At 43.1% G+C, this 25,493-nt stretch overlaps 1 protein-coding gene and 1 long non-coding RNA gene across 2 annotated transcripts; both read right to left on the reverse strand.

The window, feature by feature from the left end:
- Positions 1-4,044: 4,044 nt before the first annotated feature.
- Positions 4,045-12,252, reverse strand: scrt2 (scratch family zinc finger 2). The gene is made up of 2 exons (XM_072680865.1): positions 11,309-12,252; positions 4,045-6,269 (listed from the first exon to the last, which is right to left on the reverse strand). The coding sequence occupies exons 1-2, from the start codon at positions 11,502-11,504 to the stop codon at positions 5,482-5,484; spliced, it is 984 nt and encodes a 327-aa protein (XP_072536966.1). The 5' UTR covers positions 11,505-12,252; the 3' UTR covers positions 4,045-5,481.
- A 2,637-nt stretch (positions 12,253-14,889) lies between these two features.
- LOC140556796 (uncharacterized) lies at positions 14,890-16,207 on the reverse strand. The gene is made up of 3 exons (XR_011979762.1): positions 15,822-16,207; positions 15,430-15,556; positions 14,890-15,047 (listed from the first exon to the last, which is right to left on the reverse strand). It is a non-coding gene; the product is annotated as an uncharacterized lncRNA (long non-coding RNA).
- Positions 16,208-25,493: the final 9,286 nt, after the last annotated feature.

The raw sequence follows: 25,493 nt of genomic DNA on the forward strand, positions 1-25,493 counted from the left end.
GAGAAGCTCATCACCGATTCCCTGTGGGTTTTGCACCATTACTGAGATTGTGTCGCCCCGTTTCAGAAATATGCAAAGCGCTGACAGTGCATTCGCCTGCTGCTTCCGCTGCCACTGCTGCTGCCGCGACCTTCATCCACAAGGTCAAACTCAGCCTCAATTACTCTCTCTGTCTGTCTGCTGCCTGACCAATAACACCTGTTCACCCAGCAGCAAGAGGTGGGGGAGTGGGGGTGCTTGCAGAGAGAGGAGAGAAACAAAGAGAGCAAGATGAGGAGAGTGAGAGAGATGGAGAGAGGACCAGAGAGAGAGAGACAGCGAGAAGTTAAAAAGAGGAACAGAGGAAGAGAAAATGCAAGATAGATAGATAGAGAGAGAGAGAGAGAGAGAGAGAGAGAGAGAGAGAAAGAAAGATAGATAGATAGAGAGAGAGAGCGAGAGAGAGAGAGAGAGAGAGAGAGAGAGAGAGAGAGAGACAGACTGACATCTAGAAGATCAAAGATGAACACAGTGAAAGAGCAAGAGTGGGATGCAGTTAAAGAGAGATTGCGAGAGAGATTGACAGTAAGAAGAGCAAAAAGAGAGAGACAGAGAGAGGGAAGGAGAGAGAGAGAGAGAGAGAGAGAGAGAGAGAGAGAGAGAGAGTTAAAAGAACAAAAATAGCAAAGAGAGGGGAAAAAAGTTATTTCTTGCTCCTGAGCTCCCTCTACAGTCAGTAGGTGTAATTCATGCTTTGAGCCGCCACTAAATGACACACGTTCGGTTTGCTTCATTAAAGTTCTTTAGTGCAGTTAGCAGCATGTCAGGCCAGGAGGGGCAATGATAGAGATTCTGCTCTCCCTAGTGCAGGTCTATGGAGCATCACAGTGCTTTTGAAGCTGTTGTTTTAAGATAAACAATCTACATAGTGTTGCTTTAAAGGAAGAGAGTGAATGACAGAAAAGAGGGAAGAAGAAACAGCCTAGGAAAAGAAGCGAAATCCAGAGATAGAGAAAACAAGGGCAGAGAGAGTAAAAACTAAAGAGAGAGACTGACAGACCAAGAAGTATGAAACAATAGATAGAGACAGAGAGAGAGAGAGAGAGAGAGAGAGAGAGAGAGAGAGAGAGAGAGGGAGAGAAGTGAAGTGAAGTGAAGGTCAGAGTGGAGAGAGCCACGTATGGCAGAAAGGAGAAAAAGAAAGGAAAGGAGGAGGAGGCAGAGCTGACTGGTGCTCGAGACTGGCTCGTTTGTTGTGCTGTCGAACAGCAAAAACAGAAACTTCTAGAACATGACAAACACACACACACACACACACAAAGCAGGTGCCCTCTGCGTGTGTGTACGGCAGCGTTTGAACGTTATTTTGCTTCACTGCTGCGGCGGCGCTCTGCTCTGTCTGTGCCGTCATTAGAGCTGTGTTTACTTCACCCCGACTGTCAGCCATGACAAATATTTGCTTTGAAACTCATTTCTGACCAAGTTCACGTCAAAGCGGGCCTGTCTGCGAGCTACGCTTCAGATCCCAGCACAGAGACGCTGATGTTGATGAGGAGGACATAATGAGTGTGTGTGTGTCTGTGTGTGTGAGGGTGTGTGTGTACATACACACCACTGATCACTTAGTTCCTGCTTTGTACAGTGGCAGGGCGGCTTTATTTTTAGCACCTTGGAAAGTGCCATAAGCCAGGCGCACATATAGACTGCACCGTAATGGTGGTTTATTAGCCTGCAGGTTTGTTTTGTTCTCTGCCCCTCGCAGTGTTTTTCTCTCTCCTCAAGAGCGGCCATTAAAGATAGCATCAGCAGCCCCAGCTGACTAATCTCCAGCCCCCCGGTCCGCTTCATTTGAACAGAACGCTCCTGATCCCCCCCCCCCCCCCCCCCCCCCCTCCGTTCCGTCTGCGGCTCAGATAAAAGTGCCTGAATGTTGGGCCTAAATTTGCCGTGGATGATGGTAATCCTGATAATCCTTGTTGTTTTGTTGCTCATTTTCAGCACCCTGACTTCAAAGGGAGAGGACGCGCAACGGGGGTAAATGATGATATACACACACAACCCGAAAATGATGATGATGATCATCATCATCATCTGCCTATAGCCAAGTCTATTTATCCTTTAATCTCGTACACAGTGCTTGGGGGCCATCCCGCATTATTAAAGGCATTAAATGCATTTCGGGGCAGCCGGCTTTACTCTCAGCGTTCGCATTAGGATGACTTTCTTTCGATGTTTGTGTCTGGATAGGTTCGTTCTGCTCTCCCCAAACATGTCTGTTAAATAAATTAGCTGGAGTAAGTCTTACTCAGAGTGAAAGTGAAGCTTCCTGCATCTGTCCCATACAGTCAATTATCACAGAAAATAATTCTGATGCATTTTCCTGTGCTGAGAAAAGAACTGAAAACCCATCGGGCAGATGCTAATGCAGCTTTCCATTGGCTTCTATTGTGAGTCAAAACTGTACCCATGATAGATGAGTATACGGCATAAATGAATTCTCAAAGGAGCAACATGCTAAAACCCCTCCTCCTCCCAATCCCAACATACTATAAATTCCCACTCTATTTTCTGTGTTCATGACCAATCTAACATCTTAGAAAATACCATATCCACCTATCCATGTTCATGACGAGGTTTTCCAATCACCACCACCTGTATCCTCCATTTACCTGAACCATACCTCTCATTCCTAGCTCCACTTATTAGAGGATGGTCTGGCCTTCTAGTAAAAGCAGAAACCAGCCAAAGTTCTTAAGGTTTCAGTGCCCCCCCCCCTTCCCCCCCTTTTAAAGTCGTCTCCCACATTATCCCACATAAGTCGATAGCCTGGTTCTGAACTGGGTAAATGACTGTGTGGCGTTTTCAGAATCAGATGTTTTAATGCTAGAGTCACTATCAGTGTTGAGTTAGCCATTGCTTCGTAAGTGATAAGGTGACGAACCATCCGAACAATGGAGATGAAATGAATAATGTTTTATGGATATAAAGCAACTTCTATAATCACTTCATTATGGGCTCTGGCATCATTAAAGGATCATTTTCCCCAGCCCCAAAGCTCATTTATCCCAAATTAAAACGACAACAACGAGATGGAGAATGACTTTTGTGTTTTGTGTTCAGGCGGTTTCATTTATTGCCCTAAGTGTTCTGCAGACAGGACAGCTATGATTATACAAGTCCGTTGCCATGCCAAGGGAGAGTTATTATTGCCTGTGAGAAAAACAAAAAGTGTTCACCGGCATTCAGGCGTCTCAAACGCTGTACATTGTTCCTCTTCAAAAACGCTAGAAGTCCTACGGACTTGTTCTACAGTTGTTTTTTTTTATCATGCATATAAACATTTGTTCTTTCAAGAGCAGCATCTTACAAGGTCAGTGGTGGTATTCAGTATTCAGAATACACAGATGAATAAGTTCAATCAATAAATTAAATAAATACATAAATAAATAAATAGATAAGACCAACAAAATAAAATAAATACTTAAATAAAAGAATAAATAGTACATGAATAAATACATAAATAAAACAATACTGAGATGGTAAGAGATGAGGTTGTTGTTCTGGTGGAGGTGAAGGATGGAAGAGGTGACTTAGGGGAGTCGTAGGGGGTCAGAGGTCATACCTGCCTCTGGGTGAGGTAATCGTTGGACAGGAAGTGGGGAGAAGGGGGTATATCTCCGGATGGACGGAACACTTGAAGAGTCTGCTTTTTTTTTCAGCCAAACTGGCGGAGGAAGACCTGTATCATGGGTTGAGATTGCTTTTGTTGCATCACTCTTCTGACTTGAATTCTGCTAAATGTCCTCATTAGAGTCCTTGTGAAGTGAAGCGCTGCCACGAGAACGTTGCGTATACTGAGATATTGCATCCTGTCAAACAGGACCGAGATGAGAGCAACAGGTTTTAAACCACAAGTGTCTTTGAGCTAAGTTTGCCTTAGTCACTTTTAATCATTTGTCCTTCAGGTTTGTTTTGGTGTAGCTCCCGATGAGGCCGATACCGAAGCAAAGACCGCATTCTCCACCACAGCCGCATTCCCAAAAGATTGCTTTTTGATAAGTTATCGGGGTTGGGGGGGGGGGTGTGGGGGGTGATTGGCACAAAAATAAAAGACAATAAATAAACAGCTAGAATTTGGACTTATATAGGCGATATAAAAATAAGACTTGTAGAATTAACATATTAAAAGAGTGACGAAAAATCGTTTTCACCTTTTCAGTGGCCTTTCTAATTTTTTGCAAATACTGTCATTGTAGACATTGTCATAAAAGTTGAAATTGGCAGTTGCAAAAGAATTCAACTCTTAGCACAACGAAAAAAAAAGCAGCATAAAAATACATGAGGTCATTTTTTCGCTCGTTTGTCTCTAAAAAAAGAAAAAAGAAAAAACAAGGAACACTGTTGTCCTTTTTTGTTTTGCTTTTTTTTGTTTGTTTTCGTATGATTTGCTATAAAATATCAGGAATCTAAATATTATTACTATCATTATTAATATTATTATAGTCATTGATAAAAATTCACATGCCAGGCCTCATAATAAGAGTGTGTGTGTGTGTAAGAGAGCGCGAGAGAGAGAGAGAGAGAGAAAGAGAGAGAGTCTTAAAGTACGTTGCCATGTATCTGTAGACAATTAGCAACCATAGTGAAGAAAAAAATCCAGCATCTATTCATTATTGTCTGGTCATTATTGTTTTCCTTGTTTTTCCCAAAGTTAATCTCAGTGAAAATATTGCTTTCTAAAAAAAGGGGGGGGGAGGGGAAAGGCGCATTTATTTGCGTGTGTTTTTGTATGTTTGTGTGTGTGTGTGTGTGTGTGTGTGTGTGTGTGCAAAAAAGAGGGAAGGGGTTAGTGAAGGGTGTTGGAGTTAAATAGAGAAGACGAATGTTTGGATTTCTTTTGCTTCCTCGTGCTTTTTCATGTGTGTGTGTGTGTGCGCGGGTGTGTGTGCACGAAGGATGGGATTATTTTGGGACGGAACGGAGAAGACAAAGGCTTCATCTTTGTCTGTTCTGTCGTGTCCCGGAAAATGAAACACATTGAATTTTAATGATTTCAATATGTACGTTGTTTCCACATCAATACAGTATATTACATCTGCATACTGTACTGCTTACATTAGCACTAATTGTTCAGATGTAATATACAGGGATGGAGCTGATTATAAGATAATAATAATAATAATAATAATAATAATATCTGTTAATTAAGATCTTGTGGCCAATTCCAGGCCATCTCTTGCACTGTCATCGAGACAATGTCAAATCGTGCATCACTACTGGTCAAATGTATTGATGTGGAATCAAGTCGATTCAATGCATTACTTTCTCCAAAGTGAGCAAATGTGAGTGTGTGTTTTGAAGGAAGCGAAGGGTCAGTGAAGGGCTTCTGGAGTCGATTGGAGAAGACGTGCGCGAATAAACAAGATTCAGTCTCCTGACTCTTCCTGCCGAATTTCAAACAGGACGAAGGTTGCGACTTCTCGTCCTCGTCAGTTCCCTCCATCAGTTTTCGGAGCCGGACTCGTCCTCGTCCCCAGAGCCCTTGAAGCAGGCCGACTCATAGTGCTTGTTCAGGTAGGACTTGAGCGCGAAGGTCTTGTCGCAGCGCTTGCAGCGGTAGTGCTTGAAGGCTGAGTGCGTCTGCATGTGGGCCCTCAGGTTGGAGCGGTCAGCAAAGGCTTTGCCGCAGTGAGCGCAAGCGAAGGGCTTCTCTCCGGTGTGTGAGCGCATGTGTCCCTGCAGCAGCCACGGCCGGCTGAAGGCCTTACTGCACACGTTGCACTTGTGCTTGAGGTCGTGCGTCAGGATGTGCATGGCCAGCGCCGGCATGGACACATACACCTTGCCACAGGTGGGGCACTTGCGTGCCATCTTGCTGTCCAGGCTGCGGTGCGTCTGCTTGTGGCGGCTCAGGTTGGACGACGTGGCATACGTCTTGCCGCACTCGTTGCACGTGTGCCTGGGGCCTCCGTTGCTGGCCTCCTTAGCCTCTGCCGCGCCCTTCTTCGCCTCCTTTGCCTCAGCTTTCCTCCGCGAACGCCCGTCCGAGATGAAGAAGGCGTCTGCGGTGGTGTATCCGTCACTCAGGCTCTCTGCCTCCCCGCTGTAGTAGCCGCGTGCGGTCAGGCCCGACTGAGGGCTATCGGGCTGCTCCAGGTCCGGCTCGCAGTACTCCTCTCCTCCACTGCTGACCGGAGCATATAGAGGGTCGGACACGGCCGAGGCCAGTTTAAGCTCCAGCTTCTTCTCGCCCTGATATGCCGAGGGACTGATGTAGTCCTGGATGTAGCCTAGACACAGAGACAGGGTCAGGTTTAACAAAGACGTACCCAGACCTTTTATACTAGGAATGTCCCAGTCTGATCTCAGAGATGGTTCTTTGAGTGATGCCATAGAATAATCACTTAGAATAAGTTAAGCTAACTATGATCCTTTGTTAAGGCTATTTTACCTCATTTTGCCTATATTTACATTACTGTCATGCATGCAACATGAACAGACCTCACACCACAACATGCAGTCATCAGGAACATTTTCAGAATCTCAATTTGGAACTTGGAATTTTTGCTCAACGTTAAATATGGATATGGACGGAGCCTTCTGTCCGTACTCTGTGTTCATTCCGTCTGTATTTGTACATGTCCTGTGAGAGCTTATGGATATGGACAGAACAGACACGGAGCAGTACCCCTGGAAATCGTGGAGGTGGGGTATCCAGTAGCCCAAGTGAGACACAACCACTGCCATATGGACACGGCGTAGAATGCCCAAAATACTAGCATGGACCTGAGTTAACAGCAAATGTAGGCCTACATATCATTCATTTAGCTAACTCCATCCTGAACTACAAGAACCGCCACTGATGTTTTTCTTCATAAGGACATGAAACCCTTCTTACAGACATCTGCTTAAGTCAAGGTGCTTTAACAGCACTGTAATATAAAAATTACAGTACAGCATGTGTGTATGAGAGACAGAGTGAGAGAGACAGAGAAAGTGAGTGGGTGTGTGACCCAGAGGGTTTTAACACAGAGATAATGGCTAATTAAGTAGACTAACCGTATTGGGAGAACAGAGACCCCCTGCTGCTTTCTTTTCCTCTCTTTCTCTTTCGCTCTCAGATGAAGTAATCTGATCGATTAGGTACTTTGCTTTGACAAGATTACTGCAAGATGTCTGCAGATAGATAAGTGTGTGTGTCTTTGTACATCTGTGTGCTACATGAATATATGTGCAAATATGTGTAGTTATATGCTTAATTGGTCTCTCCATTATACTGACATCCAGGGATGTAGCTCATGTGGTGGTGTAGTTTATAGCTTAAACAGTTTTTATCACTCTTTTCCACTCTCTTATCTTTATAACAGCCCTCTCTGAAGTACCGCCAGGCACACAGGAGAGAAGGAGAGAGAGAGAAAGAGAGAGAGAGAAGCAGTTGTCCATCTGAAGCTTTTTAACATAACAGCTGTAGAACTATTCATCACGATAAAACCTAGAAAAGTGAGAAATCCGCTATAAGACTGAATGTGATCGGTAGACGTTCGCAGAGGGAAAATCATCCCATAGCCCTGAATGCAGCAAGCGCTGCAAATTAAGTATCGACTGCCTTTTTAATGAGATTCAAAGTTTTTGGGGGCACTGATCAATAGCCTATCTGCTGTAAAACAGTCCACCAGTAAACAAGAGAGAAAGCTTCCGTTAAGCCCCACCCCCTGCACTGGGATTGGTTTAGTGGCCCACTTTCAGCACTAGCATTGGGTAATGACCAAGACTCACAAATGGCTCACAGATAGTTCATACTGATAACCAGGCTGCTGATAAGCAGGGCTTGTCTGAATACGGGTGGGGGAAAAAACTCATTTGCTGCGGTAAGCTTGCTGAAGGGCCTTGGAGGGTCCTGGGTCATTAGCCAAGCAGTTAAAGCACTCTTAATGCTCACCACTTCAGCAGGTCCTCACATGAAGAGCAATTTTCAAAGCGCTGTCCGCAGAGGAATCGTGAAGGATGGCCACTACGACAGGCAGCTTGAGGGCTGCTGCTTCTCATCAGAGCGTCCAGAATATTTACTCCTTACACAACCAGTTGTTCAGTTCTGCTAAGCACTCGGGCCAGATATAAAATGACAGTTCTCTCCCTCAACATAACGCAGCGGTATGTTTATGTGACGTGTGCTTGTAAACACAAACCTCCTCAGCTTTCCATTGCAGATAGAGAAGGACAACAGGATTGACACACCACCCTGTTACGCCTCTAATGCAGAATTTCAATGATCTACAACAGTCATGCTGTTATTTCCATCTTTACAGAACAACCTGATAAAGCTTGAAACCGGAGAGTCATATATATGAACATCTAGGTGAAAATGTTCTCACACAAAAACCTTGTATGTTCAAAATGGCAACTTTACAGAATAAGGCAAAAACCTTCTTTTCTTTCAATGGAAGTCAATGTAAATGAAGTCAATGCAGTGTGAAGAACAAATGCCAGATTGAATTTATGTCAAAAAGTAAAAAAATGCAATGTGTGTGTGTGTGTGTGTATGTGTGTGGGGGGTTTTCATATTTGCTCACTATAATTTTAAGCCTGCAGAGGCAGTTCTGTGTTATATGTTCTATGTAACGGAAAACATGAAAATAAATAGATAAAAAACACTAGACAAGCTCTAAGTCTGTCTGCTACGGCATTTCAGTAGAGCATTCCACAAGTTCCTGTTGCGCTCCGGAGTATGCAACACTTTCTGCCTCGATCTGCCACATGCAGAGGGTGGGGCATCAGACCCTGCTAAGCAGCCACACTCGTCTCGCCACAATTGTCCTCCTGCACTTAAATATTTCGCATATTTTTCCCATTTTAAGATTTATTTTAATGTTTTGCAATAACAACTCTACTGTGTGAGATTAATGGTCAACCTAATGACAACTTAATACACAAAAAACCTATTCTGCATACAGCGTCAACAAAGCCAATAGACTACACTGAGATGCTGTTATCTACTCCAGTGAAGGCTGTATCATCACCATGGGCACACCACTAAACAACTACATCATATATTTGACCTTTTTACCTTTTTAACATTTTTACATCAAAATATCATTGTGTCATTTTCATTAAACCAGCCCGGAACACGTTCACATCTCTGAATCTGTAGACTTTCATTTGGGTTTGGAAATTTTTAGGAAATGAAATCTAAAGAAATGTTTTTTAAAACATGTGATTTGCTTGTTTTTCTAAAATAAAAAAATGCTGATTAATGCATGTACATATGCACGAGTGTGTGTGTGTGTGTGTCAGTCACTGTATCACTGTGTGAGACTAAGGCTTCACCATTTGACTCCTCAACTCCCCTAATCCCCAGAAATGCCCTCCATGCCCTCCTGTCTTTCTTCCACAGCATAACCTCTGCTTCCCCCTTTTTCGTGGAGACGGAAGCAGCTTTCTGATGGAGCTGCTTGCGCTGCCTCCTTTGTTTCCGCTGAGCTCGCAGAGCTGCATGATAGTGCTGACGCAGCAGTCATTACTGAGACTGAGAGCAAAATAGGTGGTGTATATTGGGACAAAGCTGGGTCCAGTCTCATGTTAAAAATAAATAAATAAATAAATAACTGAAAATAAAAGCTGTTGTTAATGTCGTGTATTTTCAAAATAAAGTTAACAATACCAGCTTTCTTCTTTCTAAACAGCCTTTATGTCATTTGCCATTGTTCTTCAGCCTATTTAACAGAGCAGTCTATCTCCCTACACCCAAACGAGAGCGATGATGGATTCTCCAACCTGCCAAGCCACTTCCTTCTGTAACCCACCATAAATCCAAACACAATGAGTCACATAAATGTCTGCTGTTTTGCAACAGGTGGGCAAGCATCACTTTCTTCTAAGCTGTCCTCTGTCTCCTCTCCTTTTCTCTCTCCCGCTCTCATGCTCTCCCTAAATCTCCCTATCAGCTTATCTCCGAAAAACATCATAACACAACAGAAGGGGAGTGGACATCTGCTGCCCAAATCTGCCCACAGAGGGACAGAGAGAGAGTGTGAGTGCGTGTGTACTGTATGTATGCGCGTGTGTTTGGGTGCTCAGGGGCCATCGGACGCCTCCTGCTTAGCATGTCTGGCTCTGGCTGGACGGGCCCAGCCTACTCATCTGTGATGCTATTTGTCCTTGCGTGCCACAGTATTTGTCCTTTTGTGTGAGACAGCGCGCTGCATGTTTACACTGTACCCTGTACACGATGGTCCAGTCAATACTGCTCGCGCCAAGCACTCTCCTATTTCTCCTTCCCTTTTATATCTTTCACCCCTCATCCCTGTAACCCCACCGCCCCCTTTCCCCTTCCCCCCACCACCCTCTCATCCCCTTCGGCTGTTCTGTACTGTACTTGAATGTGTCCTGTGGCGTCGCTGACTGAAATCCTGCCCCCCTACTTGGTTTCATATGTTGCAACGTAGGAGATAGAGAGCGACAGACAGAGAGATGTGGAGGAAAGAAGGATGGGGGAGGAGAGAAAGAGAAAGAGAGGAGAGAGAGAGACAGAGAGAGAGAGAGAGAGAGAGAGAGAGAGAGATAATGTGCACACTGGAGAAGGGGGTGGGGGGTTGGACTGGACGGTGGCAAAAACTCAAGGGCATTACGAGCTAAGGACAAACGCATCATCCAATCATGCCTCAGGAATCTTTCATTCCAAACAGTGGCCGCTGGGATCTCTCAGCCAAAGGAGTCCGTCCACAAAGGGAGACGGGCTTCAGCCTAAGCCTAGCATTAGCCGCCGATGCGAAACAAGCCCACTATCAGCCCCTGTCGCATGGCCTTATTTACATAAGCCGATCGCTTCTCTGTGACCTGGATTGTGTGCCTACATCACCCGAGTCAAAAACACACAAAAGTCTGAGGCCAGGGGGGCAAACAGGGAGGGCAGGAGGAGGAGAAAGGGGGGAGAAAAAAAGGGGGGGGGGGTGAGGGGAAGGGGGTTTAAGGATTATTTAGGATCCTAAAACAACAACAAAACACCAGGCTTTTCGGAACATCTGGTGATAATTCTCAGCCGTCGTGCGAAAAAAAAAGAAAGCCTGGTTTAGTCTCCAGAAACCACCGCGCTGCCATTCCTCACAAACCCTGGGACTGGACCGCTATGCTGCAGATGTCCAGATATCTCCTGCTCCAACAGGGCTGGCTGACCAGAGACTTGTAGCTGGGAGTGTGAAGGTATTGAGCGTGTAGTTGTATAAAGCGCTCTCTCAGACGGCCATGGAGGCTAACGCACGCATGCATGAATACACACACACACACACACACACACACACACACACACACACACGCATACAAAACACACACTTACCATTCTCGCTGAGCCGGACGCCCAAGCTGGTTACGGAGTCTGTGATGGAGCGGGTGAAAGTGAAGGAGTCGTCCAGGTGATGATGGTGATGATGGCTGTGGTGGTGGTGATGATGATGATGATGGTTAGATGCCACCACGGGAGACGAGGAGAAATCATCCAGCTTGATCTTCTTCACCAAAAAGGAGCGGGGCATGATTCACGCACGGTCAGCACACACACGCGAGAAGCACTACGCATGGGCGTCGAGCGGAAAGCAAGAAAATGTGACCAAAAAGAAAAAAAATCAGATTCCTGGAGTAGAAGAGAAAACAAGCAGCAGCAGCAGCAGCTGGAGCGTAAATCCGTACGGTCAACTTAATAAAGGGCCTGACCTCCCAGCAAAGAAGAAAAGAAAAAAAGAAGAGAAAGCAGGAGGGACGAACAGAAGCTGGGGATGGAGATAAAGGAGATGGAGAGCAAGGCGAGAGAAGAGGAGGAGAGGCGACGGAGGATGATGCGATGCGATGCTGTGTGTGTGTGCGCCGCTACTGTACGATGCACACACACACACATGTACACGCTCACTCTCTCTCTCTCTCTCTCTCCTTGGTCGTGGAGAACAAAAAAATGAAAAAAAAAGAAAAATACACGCGTTCAGCACTGGATAGCTCCCGGGCTGCAGTGGGGGCCGCTAGGAGAAAGAAAAAGAGAGGCAGAGAGACAGAAAGAAAGAGAGAGAGAGAGAGAGTGGAGAGACAGAGAGAGGTGAGAGAGTGGGAGAGAGAGAGAGAGAGAGAGAGAGAGAGAGAGAGGAAGAGAGAGGGAGACTGAGAGACTAGCTGAGATCAGCAGTCAGGCAGGCTTATATGGGGCGGCAGTGGGAGAGAGATCAGGTGGTACACAGCAATGGAGCTGCTTAGCTTTAATCCATCAAACGTCCCCTGGGACACACATCAAATTACTACCGAACCGTCTGTGCATTCACACACACATACACACATACACATGCAGACTGGGGTGGTGTTGGGGGGGGGGTTGAGGGCAGACCCCCCTCTGACACTCATCCCACCTCCTCCTTTCACCCCAACCCCCCCACCCACCCACCCCCCAACTCATTCACTTGGCTGGGAGGAGAGTAAGAGAGAGAGAGAGACAGACAATAAAGCCATGTGGCTTGAGGGGTGGAGGGGTGGAGGGGTGGAGGGGGGGGGGTGGTCCGTGTCCTGTCCTCTATTGTTTTCCAATGAAGTGACACAGTTTATGTCGGCCACTTCTTACAAGCTGTGCATCCTCTCACTGCCTTCCAGCCTCCTCCTCCTCATCGCCGTATCCTCAGAATACCCTGACATCTCTCCCACCGAGCAGCCGAGGCTGCCCACGCGATTTGTACACACACACAGCCAGACACAGAAAGAGAGAGAGAGAGAGAGAGAGAGAGAGGGAGAGATAACGATTTCAACATTTAAACACTCCCCATTCCTCAGACTGCACACACACACACACACTCACATGTACATATACACTGGCTCCATCGCTGAAACACGCCGCTGCTACTAACCCTCTAAACCAGAGTACCTTCCCCTCTCTACCCTACCGTGCCCTCAAGATGTCTGCCCTACTATGCGTAGCCAATTAATTACAGAATTAATTAATTTTAATCTTTATCGTCCTGACAGCATGTAAAATTAGACCCTACATATGCTAATTGAAGAGGAATTTGCCATAGGAGTTGAAGGATGTGAGCTCCGATTACATTCACATGGAAATGTTGCACATGTTTTATGAGCGCACATTGGTTCGGCCTTCTCATAAAGGGCGCAAAGGAAATCCCTAAACTGGTAAGAAGCTGTGCAGTTTTCTTTTTACAGGCAATATTTATAAGACATAATTAGTACACCTTGTACTGTTGAGATATTTAAAGGAACAGTCTGACAAATGAAATTTAACACTGTAAACACTGTTTTTTGGAGTTAATTCAGTTTAGTTAGTCATAAATTTTCTTTAACTCACAATATTCAGTTTTGCATCTCAGTCAACAATACAGTTTAAGTGGAGCCTCTGATTGTAAGTACTTATTTGAGTTGAATAAATGCAGTTCCTAGTTATTATTAAGCAATTGTTTAGATTGAAAGGCTGAACCACTTTTTACAGTATAGTCTAGAACGTCCCCTATCACATGACAGGGTTTTTTTGACAATGGAGTGCTGAAACCCATGCTGGGATTTAAACTTCTGATCTCCTCACACTTGAGGAGCAGACAGCTAGACTAGCTGTGAAATTACGCTACATAAAAAAAAACATTTCTGAGCAAATTTATCTTTCCATTTTTTCTCAAACACAGACAGCTCTATGGTGGTGCAACTGTCTAACTACCTGCTTGTCAAAAGACAGGAAATTCAAGTCACGTCAAAACCACAGTCCTCCATGGTCAGCAGTACGAGAATAAGAAGGCCCAGTGATGGGGGAGTCCTAACATATAGATGTCAATAAAAAAAAGGAGGAGACACGGACTAAACATCTGTTTCATATCTATATTTCAATTTTGGCTGCACATTTTTTGTTAGAGTTACAGATTGTGGAGTTAATCCATTACTCTATCATTTGAAGTTGGCCTGATTTGTAATTTTTTGGGGTTAATTTGATATGCTTTTGATTTGAAGCTTTAAAATATTGATTTTGTCTATTTAAACTAAACTTTTGCTTTAAATTGATAAACAGATATAAAGTGCTTAATTTGCAGTTTATTTTCAAACAGCTATAGGTCTAAATTATAGGATCAGCATTTCATCTGTGCAATTTACACTCACTGGCCACTTTGCTGGTTACACCTACCATATAGGTGCACTTTTACAGGTGAAGGTTTACAATTACTGACTGTAGCCCATCTGCTGCTGCACAATGTATCAACCCCCTCTAGCTCATCCCTCAACGGAAGAAACCACCATAGCACCACCACTGACCTGATATTATTTGTATGGTAGCTCACAGCAATGTGAGTCGTGCCGGTTGGACTTTTTAAATGTTTTAATTTTCTTAAAAACTGGTAAAATCCTCAAACGTGCACTACACATATACTCTTATAAGTCAAGGTCACTCTTCAGGCAAAGTTCACTCTACTGGTGTCACAGTTACAGTTATAGTATGTGCATCACACCAAGCACACAGTGTTCCCTTCCTATGAGGAAGAAGAACACTGCCATCATTGAGAAACCACATGCATCTAAGACTCAGCAGAACAAGGGCCGACCTGGATATGCCACTGCGGAGCGCTTAATGATCACATCAGACATACACACCTGAGCTTTTCTCCTCAGCTCAGATTTAAAGAGCATGCTGAAGGCACGGACATGGTTTGGAACCCAACAGGTGTCCCAACCTTCCAGACCACTGTGGTGTATTATGTGGCACACGTGCATAGCCATAACTAATGACTGTTATGGCAAGACTGTCTTGACCTACACTGTATGTGAAAGTGGGTGTCAGGCCCGCCCGTCTCCACCTAATGGCCTCTAACAAGCCCTGATTGGCTTCTTAGAAGAGCAAGACACCGCTGACGTCAATCTGCCAAAGTGGCCCGCTCCGACACGGGGGGCTCATCAATCTGCGAAATCAGCCAGCGCTCACGCATAAAGGAAAACAGAGGCGCATGGAAAGAAGAGCGAAGAAGCTAGGCAAATCAAGAGTGACGGATATGATGAAGATACTGCGAATGCGGTGTGCAGAGAGGGGGAGCGGAGAAGAGGTGCCACTTCAGATTCTGAAAGCGAAGGGATAGAAGATTGAGACTTAATACTGAACTCGAGCAGAGCTGATTCAGTGGGGTAGATGCTGTGATTTTAGCTCTGTTTGGCCACGGACCAGCAGTTACGAGCATATAGTCTCTATAAAACTCACAGTCTCATAGCATAGAGTCTCAATAAAGCTGTCACCACCATGAACAACAATATCTTCACATTCGGGGCACGAGACTATGTCATTCTTTTTACGCGTACCTTACTCTTCTTCAAATCTTCCCCTGCTTTAAAGGCTTTGACAGGGTAATGTGATGATGCACTGAATTTGTCTTTGCTTGAACGGAGACAGAACGACAATAACTAACAGCAAAGCTTCAGCTCTCTCTCTGTTCTTCCATTAGTTACCGTCCATTTGACAAGTCTGCAGTGTTGCCGGAGCAGTCAGCTTCGCTGTAGGCTCATTCCCAGCCGACAAGCCCACATACCTCCTGCTGTGCCGAGCTGAGCTCCACTGGTGGATCTGGAACACAACCTAGCAGCAACAGATGATTTATTGAGTTTCGCATCTGCATGGTAGACTAGTCTGAACGGCCTTTACGGCCTTAACCTTCTCAAACCTCAATGAAGTAAAAGGCCAGAGCTCCCAAACTTGTAAACAGTAATTAACAGAGGGCTTATTTAATGAGCTAAATCTTCATGAGCAGCATGAGGGCTAATGAGGAGGGTCTTGCTCTTGTGTGTGTGTGTGTGTGTGTGTGTGTGTGTGTGTGTGTGTAGGTGTAAGTGTGAGTAAAAACCTCTTTTTAGCAGGTTGCTGGTGTAGGGTGTAGAGTGACTGTGATCCTCATTCTTTCTCTCTGAATGGTTGGCTTCATTTAATGGGATGATGTCGGCATCTGCTCCATCATTGCCTCTTTTGTGCCTGAATGGCCGCTGGCCCTTTGTGCTCACACGCAAAGCAAAGAAGAGACAGCCCTAAATTCAGTCGGCTCTTGTTGGGAGATTCTGCACTTAATTAAGTGATTGGAGCACCCTTTTCTCCTTTTCTATTGCTTCTCCCTCTCTCTTCATCTCTCTCTCTCTCTCTCTCTCTCATATGCATACTGATGTACATTTATGGTGGGTATATAGATTTCAAATATACACAGCATATGTAATGTATATATTTCTATATAAATACATGCCTACACTCTCATCAGCTAGTTAACTGCACATCAGATAGTAAACTATGTTGTAAAACATGGGAATAGTTACAAAAAAATCATTTTGTTATAGACTATGCTACACGGCTACTGTGATCTGTCATGGTGCCGTAACCCAGCCAATAAAAGCAGAGCTTTACTTTTTTTTTCACCATAAACGGAAAATCAGTGTGTAAAATAACAGGGTTGTAAAAAAGCTTGTAAAACCACATCTGGGCATTTTCACCCTTCCCAAAGTCACATACTTACAATTTACAACACTGATACAACTTAAAATATGAAATACATAAATTGCAAACCGCTCTTTATGATGTGTCAACATTTCATAATAAATAGAAATGCGCTACAACTGGTCTAAAATTCCTTCTTACATCTTACGTCTTCTTATGTCTTTTTCCATGTCTTTCCTTCCCTCTCAGTATTGTCTAAATGTGTCCAAAACAGCTCATTTTACTATCTGGAAGTCTGTAATGTGTTGCTGATGAGATCACATTGATTATTGAAGATTTTAGATGAAGTGGAGAATCCCACTTGAACACAGTTAGAATTGATTCTGGATTTGCTTTGATTCAATACTGCCCTCTGACTTCCGCACAAATGGCAGTTAGGTGTACACTAGTCTCATAAGTCTGACTGTGGCCTGTATGGTGGCTTTTGTAAGTCAGCATGGCCAAGAACATCCAACTTTGACAGGAAAGGGCTTCCATGGCACAATAATAACTAATGGTGATGTACTACTAAGATAAACTATTTTGTATGGCAGTATGTAGTTTTGGACATATCCAAGCCCACTCTGCATTACCACTTGTCTTAAAATGAAAGGTTTGGGCAGATTTTGCTCCAACCTGAAAGAGTAATATTTAAAGTGGCAAAAACACATGGCAACCCTGCACCTACATTTGAAAACCAATCGGGAAGAACGTAATGGAGTGCCAGCGTCCTATAGAATCGCTTTTCATCTTTTGTGTGTATGTGTCATTTCGGTTAGAAAGGTCACTGTGTTCAATTCCAGGGTGACTCATGCACTAGAAGCTGCACGCTGTAAAATGCACCTGCAGTAGCGATATTAAAAGCAAAGAGGTGGAAGCGTCCTTTTCAGTGGTGTGACACAGGGACACCATGATCTGCTGCTGCACTGAACTCAGGTGGTGTGTTCTGACCTGAATTTCACCCCGCTGTGAACCAACTCTTTTGATGATCTAGCTGTGAATAGGGCGCAACAGAGCATTCACACAAGCACACACACACACAGACACATTCTTTCTTTCATTTCAATTATATGCAAGCATGAAGAATAAATAGCCAAAGGAAAAAAGGAAAAGAAGGGAAAACACATTGGGACTCTACTGTAGGGCCTCTTGAAGCTCAAGCATCTGTTCAAGGGTTTTGACTACAATGCATTAGGCAGCACATTCATTGGCTCAAACTGTTTATGTGCTTTAGTGTGTGTTCTCCACGTGTCTGTGTAGGTTTCCTCCAGGTACTCTCCTAAAAAAAACACATGCTTGGTGAACTGGCTATGCTAAAATGCCCTTTAGGTGCAGGTGTGTAAGCGCATGAGTGTGTGTAGTACCTTGCGATGAACTGGCGCCCTGTAGAGAGGATAGTTCTGCCTTGCATCCAGTGATTCTGACTCCAACAGAACTCTGACCAGGACAGAGATAGGATGATTAATAAATGAATGAATGAATGTTACAGATAAATTGATTTTGTTGTTAAAGAAACTGTCATTCATCAATTATTTTGATGCTCAAACAATAATAATTATTATTCATTTTCTAATACCAAACAAAGTTAAATATCTTGGTAAGCACCTAGTTAATATACCTAATATTTCTGATTATAAGCTATAACTGCTGTAAGTATATTATGAAACATTGTAACCTAATTCAAAATGTTTTACTGGTTTTAAATCATTTTTATGGTACTGACAGATAATTGTGGTTATATAATGTAAATAACTTTACATAACGCTTGTTTCAGGACATTAGCAACCAATAGAATAAGACAATCCTGCTAGATAACAAGACTAAATTTGATCTGCTATGCAATGCAACACTATGCAACTATCCTAGAGAAAGATAGATGTGGAAGCCCCTCCCAAAAAAAAGTGTATATATATATATATATATGTATATATATATATATATTGTCTAGTTCGTATAATGTGCACTAAAATCAATCAGGCCCAGTTGTTGCATTATCATTCTCATGTAAATTGCCAGCTAATCACAGCCCATTTACAGAAGGTTCATTTTATTCAATAACAATAATGATAATGATAATAATAATAAGTTGCAATTACATAGTGCATTTCTAATACCCAAGGTCGCTTTACATAGAGATTACAAAACCAAACACACAGGACAGAGGAGCAGAAAGAAGATTAGATAGGTTGCTAAGAGATTATAAGGTTGCTAAGAGGTTATTTCTTCCAACCCTTCATATTGTGTCTCTAAATTATTTATTATTATATATCTATATATATATATATCACTGTCAGTGTCCACTAAAAAGTCCTAATGTTCACTATTACAGCAGGCCCCACCACTTGCCAGGCATATATTAAAGTGAGGCTAGTGTAGTGAATAATTATAGTATTGATAAAGCTTAAAGACCACAGAGTTTATTCCCGTGGTCAGTTATCAACAAGTGAAATGTTACAGGTTGCGCTTGCTAAGTCCCCCCCCCCCCCCCCCCCCCCTCAGGACCCTTTCACAAATAAAAGGGATAAAAATCCTTGTCTTTCACTCAAGCATCTGGTCACTGCCCCGGGACAGGAGTTACCATGGTTACCCTCCCCTCACTGCTCCTCAGGCAATGGATCGGCCTGCTGTTTTGTCTTTAGGAGCTTGGGTTGCATCCACAGATTGATGGTGGAGGTTTGTGTGTGTGTGTGTTGGGGGGGGGTGTTTGTAGAGGCAGTGTGATCAGTGATCAGGTCTATCTCTGGATCTCACTCATCCACAGATGGGCTTATGGATCACTTTAACTGCCCGAATGGAGCTTATATGTGGTGAGAGGGGGAGAAGGAGGGGGTTGTGCTTCTTCTCCTGTTCTTCCCCTCTCCGTCTCTTTTTCCCCTCTATCTATCTCTCCAGGTGCCTGGTTCACTTTACCCCTCTGCCGCTACTGTGGTTTCACTCTTCCGGAAGATTCTCTTCATCCGGCTCGGAGGGGAAACTCAAAACCCACCGGGGGATATGGCTTTTCCTCTCTCTCTCTCTCTCTCATTCTCTCTCCCCTTCTATCTCACTGTCCTACTCCATATCCTCCATAATTCCTCTTTAAAATGTGTTTGTCATAAGGAAAAGCCTGGGTGTTATTTTTCTGCACCCTCATGCATAAAGATGCAAAGGCCTAAATTTACTCCAATGTGGCAGAAATGCACGAAGCCCCGAGAAATTTAATGCTTCGCAGAGTGCCGCTGCATTTATGTATTTCTGTAGCACGTCTGAGGCTCTGCAGAAAAAAAGATGAAAGGTATCTTGTATTGTGTCGGTAATGCTGCATCCTTTAATTATCGGCCTTGTTAGCGAGTGCTTGGAGGTCTCTGAAGTCCACCGGAACTTCCCTACTTATATTTAATAATCTCCTCTTAAAGTGTAAACATTCACTTTATCGTTTATTTCCCACAGACATTCCGAGGCTTGTTAAAAGCATAGCCGGCATATTTTCTTAGCTCCTCTCGTAACCCCCTCTCGGTCTCCCTCTACCTCTGTCTCCTGTCTCGCACACATACACACACACACATTAAGAGGTACTTCTTGCCTCTCCCCGTTTACAGAGACATAATTGATTTCCATTTGCATAAGAAACCAGATCCATCCTTAGCACAGGTCACAGGGTTTCAGTCGATTGAAGCAGAGAGCAAACAAATTATTGCGAGCGCTCAATCCCAGCCCCCGTTCTCTCACTCTCTTCTTTTTTGTGCTAAGGAACTTCAGGTACCGGCGTCTCCCTGAAGCACTTAGGACCAGACGTCTGGGAGAAAGCTGATTACATATGTCAATTCAGCATTAGCTGTCTGCATAATGTTACACAGGATCATGGGATTAATGCTGAACATTGAATTTCCAAAAAAGTCTAGCCGCAGAAAGCACGCCATCCAAGAATATTAATGTGGACGCTTTCTATCTCTCTCACTCTCGTGCGTGCACACTCTCTCTCCTTGAGTTGGGCAGATAAAGGTAGGCTTAGCTTGTTGCTTCTTCTCTTCATCCATATTGATGAAGCCAGGCCACAGAGCTGCAGCTGGCCTAGTTTCCAGTGCGCCGACTCTGCGGCAGCTTCAGCTGCGTGTGCTGATGCTGCTGAGGGCCATGGGGGGCAGGTGAGGACGCGGCTCGTGCCACTTCCCCTTTCTGCAAAGAAAGGGCTTTGCTTCTGCAAGACGGCAAAGGGAAATGGTTTAATAATCTTTTTTTTGTTGTTCATATCAACTGGATAGCAGGGTCATAACATTTCAGACAGCCTCAGAAAAAGCAGCAGCCAGTGTTGGAGAGAAACTCAGAATTTGTCCAATAAGCATTCCATCACTGTCACAATAAGAAAAACTTGTATCCCCCGAACAGCGCCTTTATGGGAAAAGGGAAAATATGCAGCATCTGTTCTCAACGTAACATCTGTTGAAGACGCTGTCTACTTATCTGTTTAGGATTTTATCTATAGGATCCTGCAATAATGTAATACTGACTGACAAGTCATGAATAACAATGGTTTATTCAACACAAGGTGTGTTCTGGCATGGGCATGCCCTCAACTAATTTCATTGTTCCCTGATGATTTGGGGCTTGTCTTATGTCTGGGCAGCAGGGCTTTGAAGAGTAAAACTTCCTCTGTGCGTATACTTGTAATATTTCACATAATATTGATCATGTGAAAGGGTTCTGGCCTTTTCAAAAGAAAAGAAAAAACGATCCAACATTTGGCCTCCAAACAGAAGGTGAACACAAGAACCCTTTATATTTTGAACCTTAAGCACAAGCAGTTTCACTGGTGGTAAAATACATATTTTAGCAATCCTGGATCTCCCCCTGTCTCAGAAAGAGGTAGTATGATTAATCAGTCATAAGGATGCATAGGTCAAAGCACACAGGTCTGCACACACACATATTACACACATGGCTTTCGAAATGATGCCGGAGATGCCATTAAGAGAATGTATAATTCACAGCGCTTTTGCTGGCTGGGAATACCCAAGGATTCTCCCTGTATTCTACAGCAACGTGAATAGAGGAGAACAGTTCAGAACAGAAAATATCATGACAAGTTACAGTTATACATTATATCGCCTGCATAGCTCCTTTCACCCAGATGAGCAAGTGGAAGCATTCTAGTCAGCCAGTTACATACAGTTGTTAACAAATGTAGGATGCCCCTTAAAAACCCTTGTCTTGTTTAATATATTTAAACACAAGGACATTTAATCTTTATTTAAACAATACTGAGAAAGGGGCGTACTATAACCAAACACATACAACTGAAGAAATGCCTTTATTTTTGTCCTGATTTTATTTTACTGTAAGCATTCCCTCCTTGTGCACATTCCATTGTCTTATAAGTCTCTTCCTGATGGTAGATGATGCACTTTGACATGGCGAGAGTCACTCGTGGATCCCATGATGACATATTAGGATTGTTGGAGACATATGCATCCTGCATTCTGCTCTTGAGCTAATCTTTCTAGGATGGCCTGGCCTGGCCACACTGGCAGTTATTTCACTTGTAAAGGCCTCAGAAAGTTCTCTCCATGGTGAAGTGGCTTACTTTAACAATTAAGTTCAAGCCAAACTAAAGGTCTGAGGTTTAAACAGGCTCCTCCAATATCCCATTTAATGCTGTTCTAACCATCAGCAGCTGATTTGATGTGCCTGATTCTAATTTTAGGCATTTTAAACACTGTGTTTTGTATTTTTTTTTATGTGTGTGAAAAGTACATTACACTTAAATGATGTTGATATTGGATTTAATAATTTCTCAAAAGTTGGTGCATGGAATTAAGTCAGCTGTGCTGGTTGAATAATATACAGTGGGTTTGAGTAACATTTTAAACATTGTAACTTCTTTCCCATTGGCTCCTGGCATCATCTATTTGCATTGGGTGTGTCCCCACTCTCTTTACTCACCATCAGTGTGTAGTTGTTCCTCCTAGGCTATATTCTCTTGGGTGTACAGTTATGTTGTACATAATGGCTAATTGCTTGACCTCAGTTTTGCAAGCTGTCAGAACAAGTTACCATTTTCTGTGCTGGGGAAAACAGGCAAAATAAAATTGTCAATTTGTGGCAGGTAGTAAGGTTTAGGTTAGTGAGACTTTGTTTATAGTTTTTTATGGATTTGTTTTAACAATGAGGCACTGTAAGCAAAATAGTTATTGAATATACATTTGTAAGGTTACCAAAAAAGCTTATGGTAATGTATTATACACTGTGATGTTTATTTTACAGTGAAATTCTGGAAACCACAACTGCTGGTATTTTACTGTCAATTTGACAGAATGTTCTTACAGTGTAGTAATAAAAACGAGGGTGTACTAACTTTTCCTAATAAGAAAATCACACATTTCTTATTATTTAGAGTTATTTAGACATTTCCTCAGTAATATTAACAGTTATATTACCTCCATCTATCAATATTGTTCATATGAAGATCAAATGTTCATATATTTAAAGCTGTTAAAAAAGATAAAGATTTACATGCAGTGTCTTAATTGCCTAAACTGTAAAAAAAAAAAAAAAGTGAAGGGGGCAACCAGGCTACCTTGGCCACCCTCTGACTTTGCCACTTGCCCTGCTCACAATAACCTGTGTCACAAGACACTGACAACAGTCAAGAGATGCTTTTGTCTTAAACAAGCTTGTGTGTTAGACCTAATGTTATTCTAAACATTTTCTAACACAGATTACCCACAACCCTTGGGCTGGTATTCTATTATTCTCCTTAAAACAACATTTACGGTGCTGCTTCACCTAAATTGCTCTGAACAACCTCAAATGAAATGCTGACAAAGGCCTCATGCCATCCGTAAATTTCTCTTCTCCTCATTCGATCTCTCGCTCTTTCATTGCAGAGCTGCTGGATGAGAGAAAGGATGCGTTATGCGCTGCTGTGGTTGCCAGATCAGCACGTGAGCATGTTAGCGTGCGTCAGATCACTCATGCCCTATTTGTCTGAGCACAGCTTGCCGCTTGGTGAGCGAGAGCGGGGCTTTTGTTACCCACTCAGGCAGCCCAGCACTGAGAGGCCCAATTAAGTGTGAAAGGCTGCAAGGAGCTGATGGTGGAGGACTGATAATTTATGCTAATAAGGTCTCCACTATAGCTCTCTCGCCCACTTTCCAATAACACTCTCGCTAAAAACTCCTCTCACCCCTCAAATAACACCATCCTTCCTTCAAACCCCCTCAGTGCAGCACCTTCTAGGCAGGAAGACTCCTTAAATACCTTAATTATTTCCATCTGTTTTCTTCTCTTTTTTTTCTTTCTGACATTCTCTTTTTCTGATAGGAAAAAGTTAGCGTGATGCATGTGTCAGGTACAATGCTTCGCAGTACACTTTAAGTCGAAGCTGGCAGCAGCAGTTGGATAAATTCTTAGATTACACAGTGAGCCCGCAGAGGAGAATCCATGGCATTGTTCATAGATAACAATGACTAGAGGCCTGTGTTTAAAAGTAATAAAGCATGAACCACCACTGTCATCATCCAAGCAGGGGTCTACAGCTACACTGAACCACACTGAAAAAGTTACGCACTGAACTTACTCGAATGTATCATTTTAATGTGACTAAAATCTATTATATCAAATTATCAGCTGTAACATTAAAACCACTGCTGTGCTGTGACGTGAAGTGAATAACATTAATCACGGAGAGGGATATACAGAGTAGGCAGTAAGTGAACAGTCAGTTCTTGAAGCTGATGTATTGGAAGCAGGAAAAATGGGCCAGCGTAGGAATCTGAGCCACTTTGATAATATCCAAATTATGATGACTTGTAGGGTGTTTCCACCTGGTATGCAGTTGTCAGTACCCACCCGAAGTGGTCCAAGGAAGGACAATCACTGAACCGGCAACAGACTCATGGGTGCCCAAGTCTCTTTGATGCATATGGGAAGCAAAGGCTAGCCCTTCTTATCCAATTCCACAGAAGAGCTCCTGCAGAACAAATGGCTGAAAAAGTTAATGCTGTCTATGTCTTGTGGAGTTTAATGTTATGGCTAATCAGATATTTAGTGGAAATCCACTAATCAAGTATTTGACTTTAAAAAAGTCATACATTTATTTCAGTGCAAAACATCTAACCAACTGACAGCCTTATAGACTCTATCTTTCTAAAAGATTAGAAAGATAGAACAATTTTTATGTGTGTATTCCAGCAATATCGGTGTAGGGCAGCAGTAATGAGCAAGTTGAAATTGCATGAATTTCTACAGAACATTACTGGTGAGAAGCTGAAATCAGGAGAATACATCAGCATTGCTCAAAGTGGCTACAGATTTATCAGATTTTCTGCCTCAGCTAAACACTAGCACCCCATCAAACACTGATGGGTTTTGTACTCTTCCAAAGCGCTTACTACAGCACACCCAATTAACCCTAATATTCTCCCCAGAGCAAAAAACTTATAGTCTTAAAAAGAAAGGTTCTTAAACAGGACTTGGTACTTGCAGATCTAGGGGAAAAAACAATCTTTACAACGGGGGAAGATTTTTGACTTCTAAAATATGTCAATATGTCCAAATGTTTGTGGACACCCCTTCTAATGAATGCATTTAACTACTTTACGTTGCACCTATTGCTGACACGGATGTGCAAACGCACACACACACTGCTTGTCTTGTTTCTATAGAGACGTATCACCAATATAACAGAAAACTCTGGAGCAGATAAACATGAACATGAACCTATTGGCACCATGGCTAATGCCAGGTATGGGCTAGAGGGGTATAAAGCCCCCACCCCCAGCATTGAGTTGTGCACTGTAAAAAAAATCCTTACATTTTACGATGGAAAACTGTTCAACCATGACAGTAATAGACTGTAAACTCTAAAAAGGTTGAATACAGTTTCTGTAACAGTGAAATACTGTAAATAAGACTGTAAACTCTAAAAAGGTTGAATACAGTTTCTGTAACAGTGAAATACTGTAAATACATATATCAGCCAGAAGACTTATTTTCATGTCTCTTTTTTAGAAAAATACATTAATCTATTGTTAAATACTTATATGACTGTAATTTTTGCATTTTTGTGCACGGAAACTGC

The sequence above is a fragment of the Salminus brasiliensis genome, chromosome 6 (assembly GCF_030463535.1).
Source record: "Salminus brasiliensis chromosome 6, fSalBra1.hap2, whole genome shotgun sequence".
NCBI classification, from domain to species: Eukaryota; Metazoa; Chordata; class Actinopteri; order Characiformes; family Bryconidae; genus Salminus; species Salminus brasiliensis.

Coding starts and splice junctions, on each gene's coding strand:
- scrt2 (XM_072680865.1), bottom strand. CDS start 11,504: ATGCCCCGCTCCTTTTTGGTGAAGAAGATCAAGCTGGATGATTTCTCC. Junction 6,270..11,308: donor CGTCCGGCTCAGCGAGAATG/GTAAGTGTGTGT, acceptor CTCTGTGTCTAG/GCTACATCCAGGACTACATC.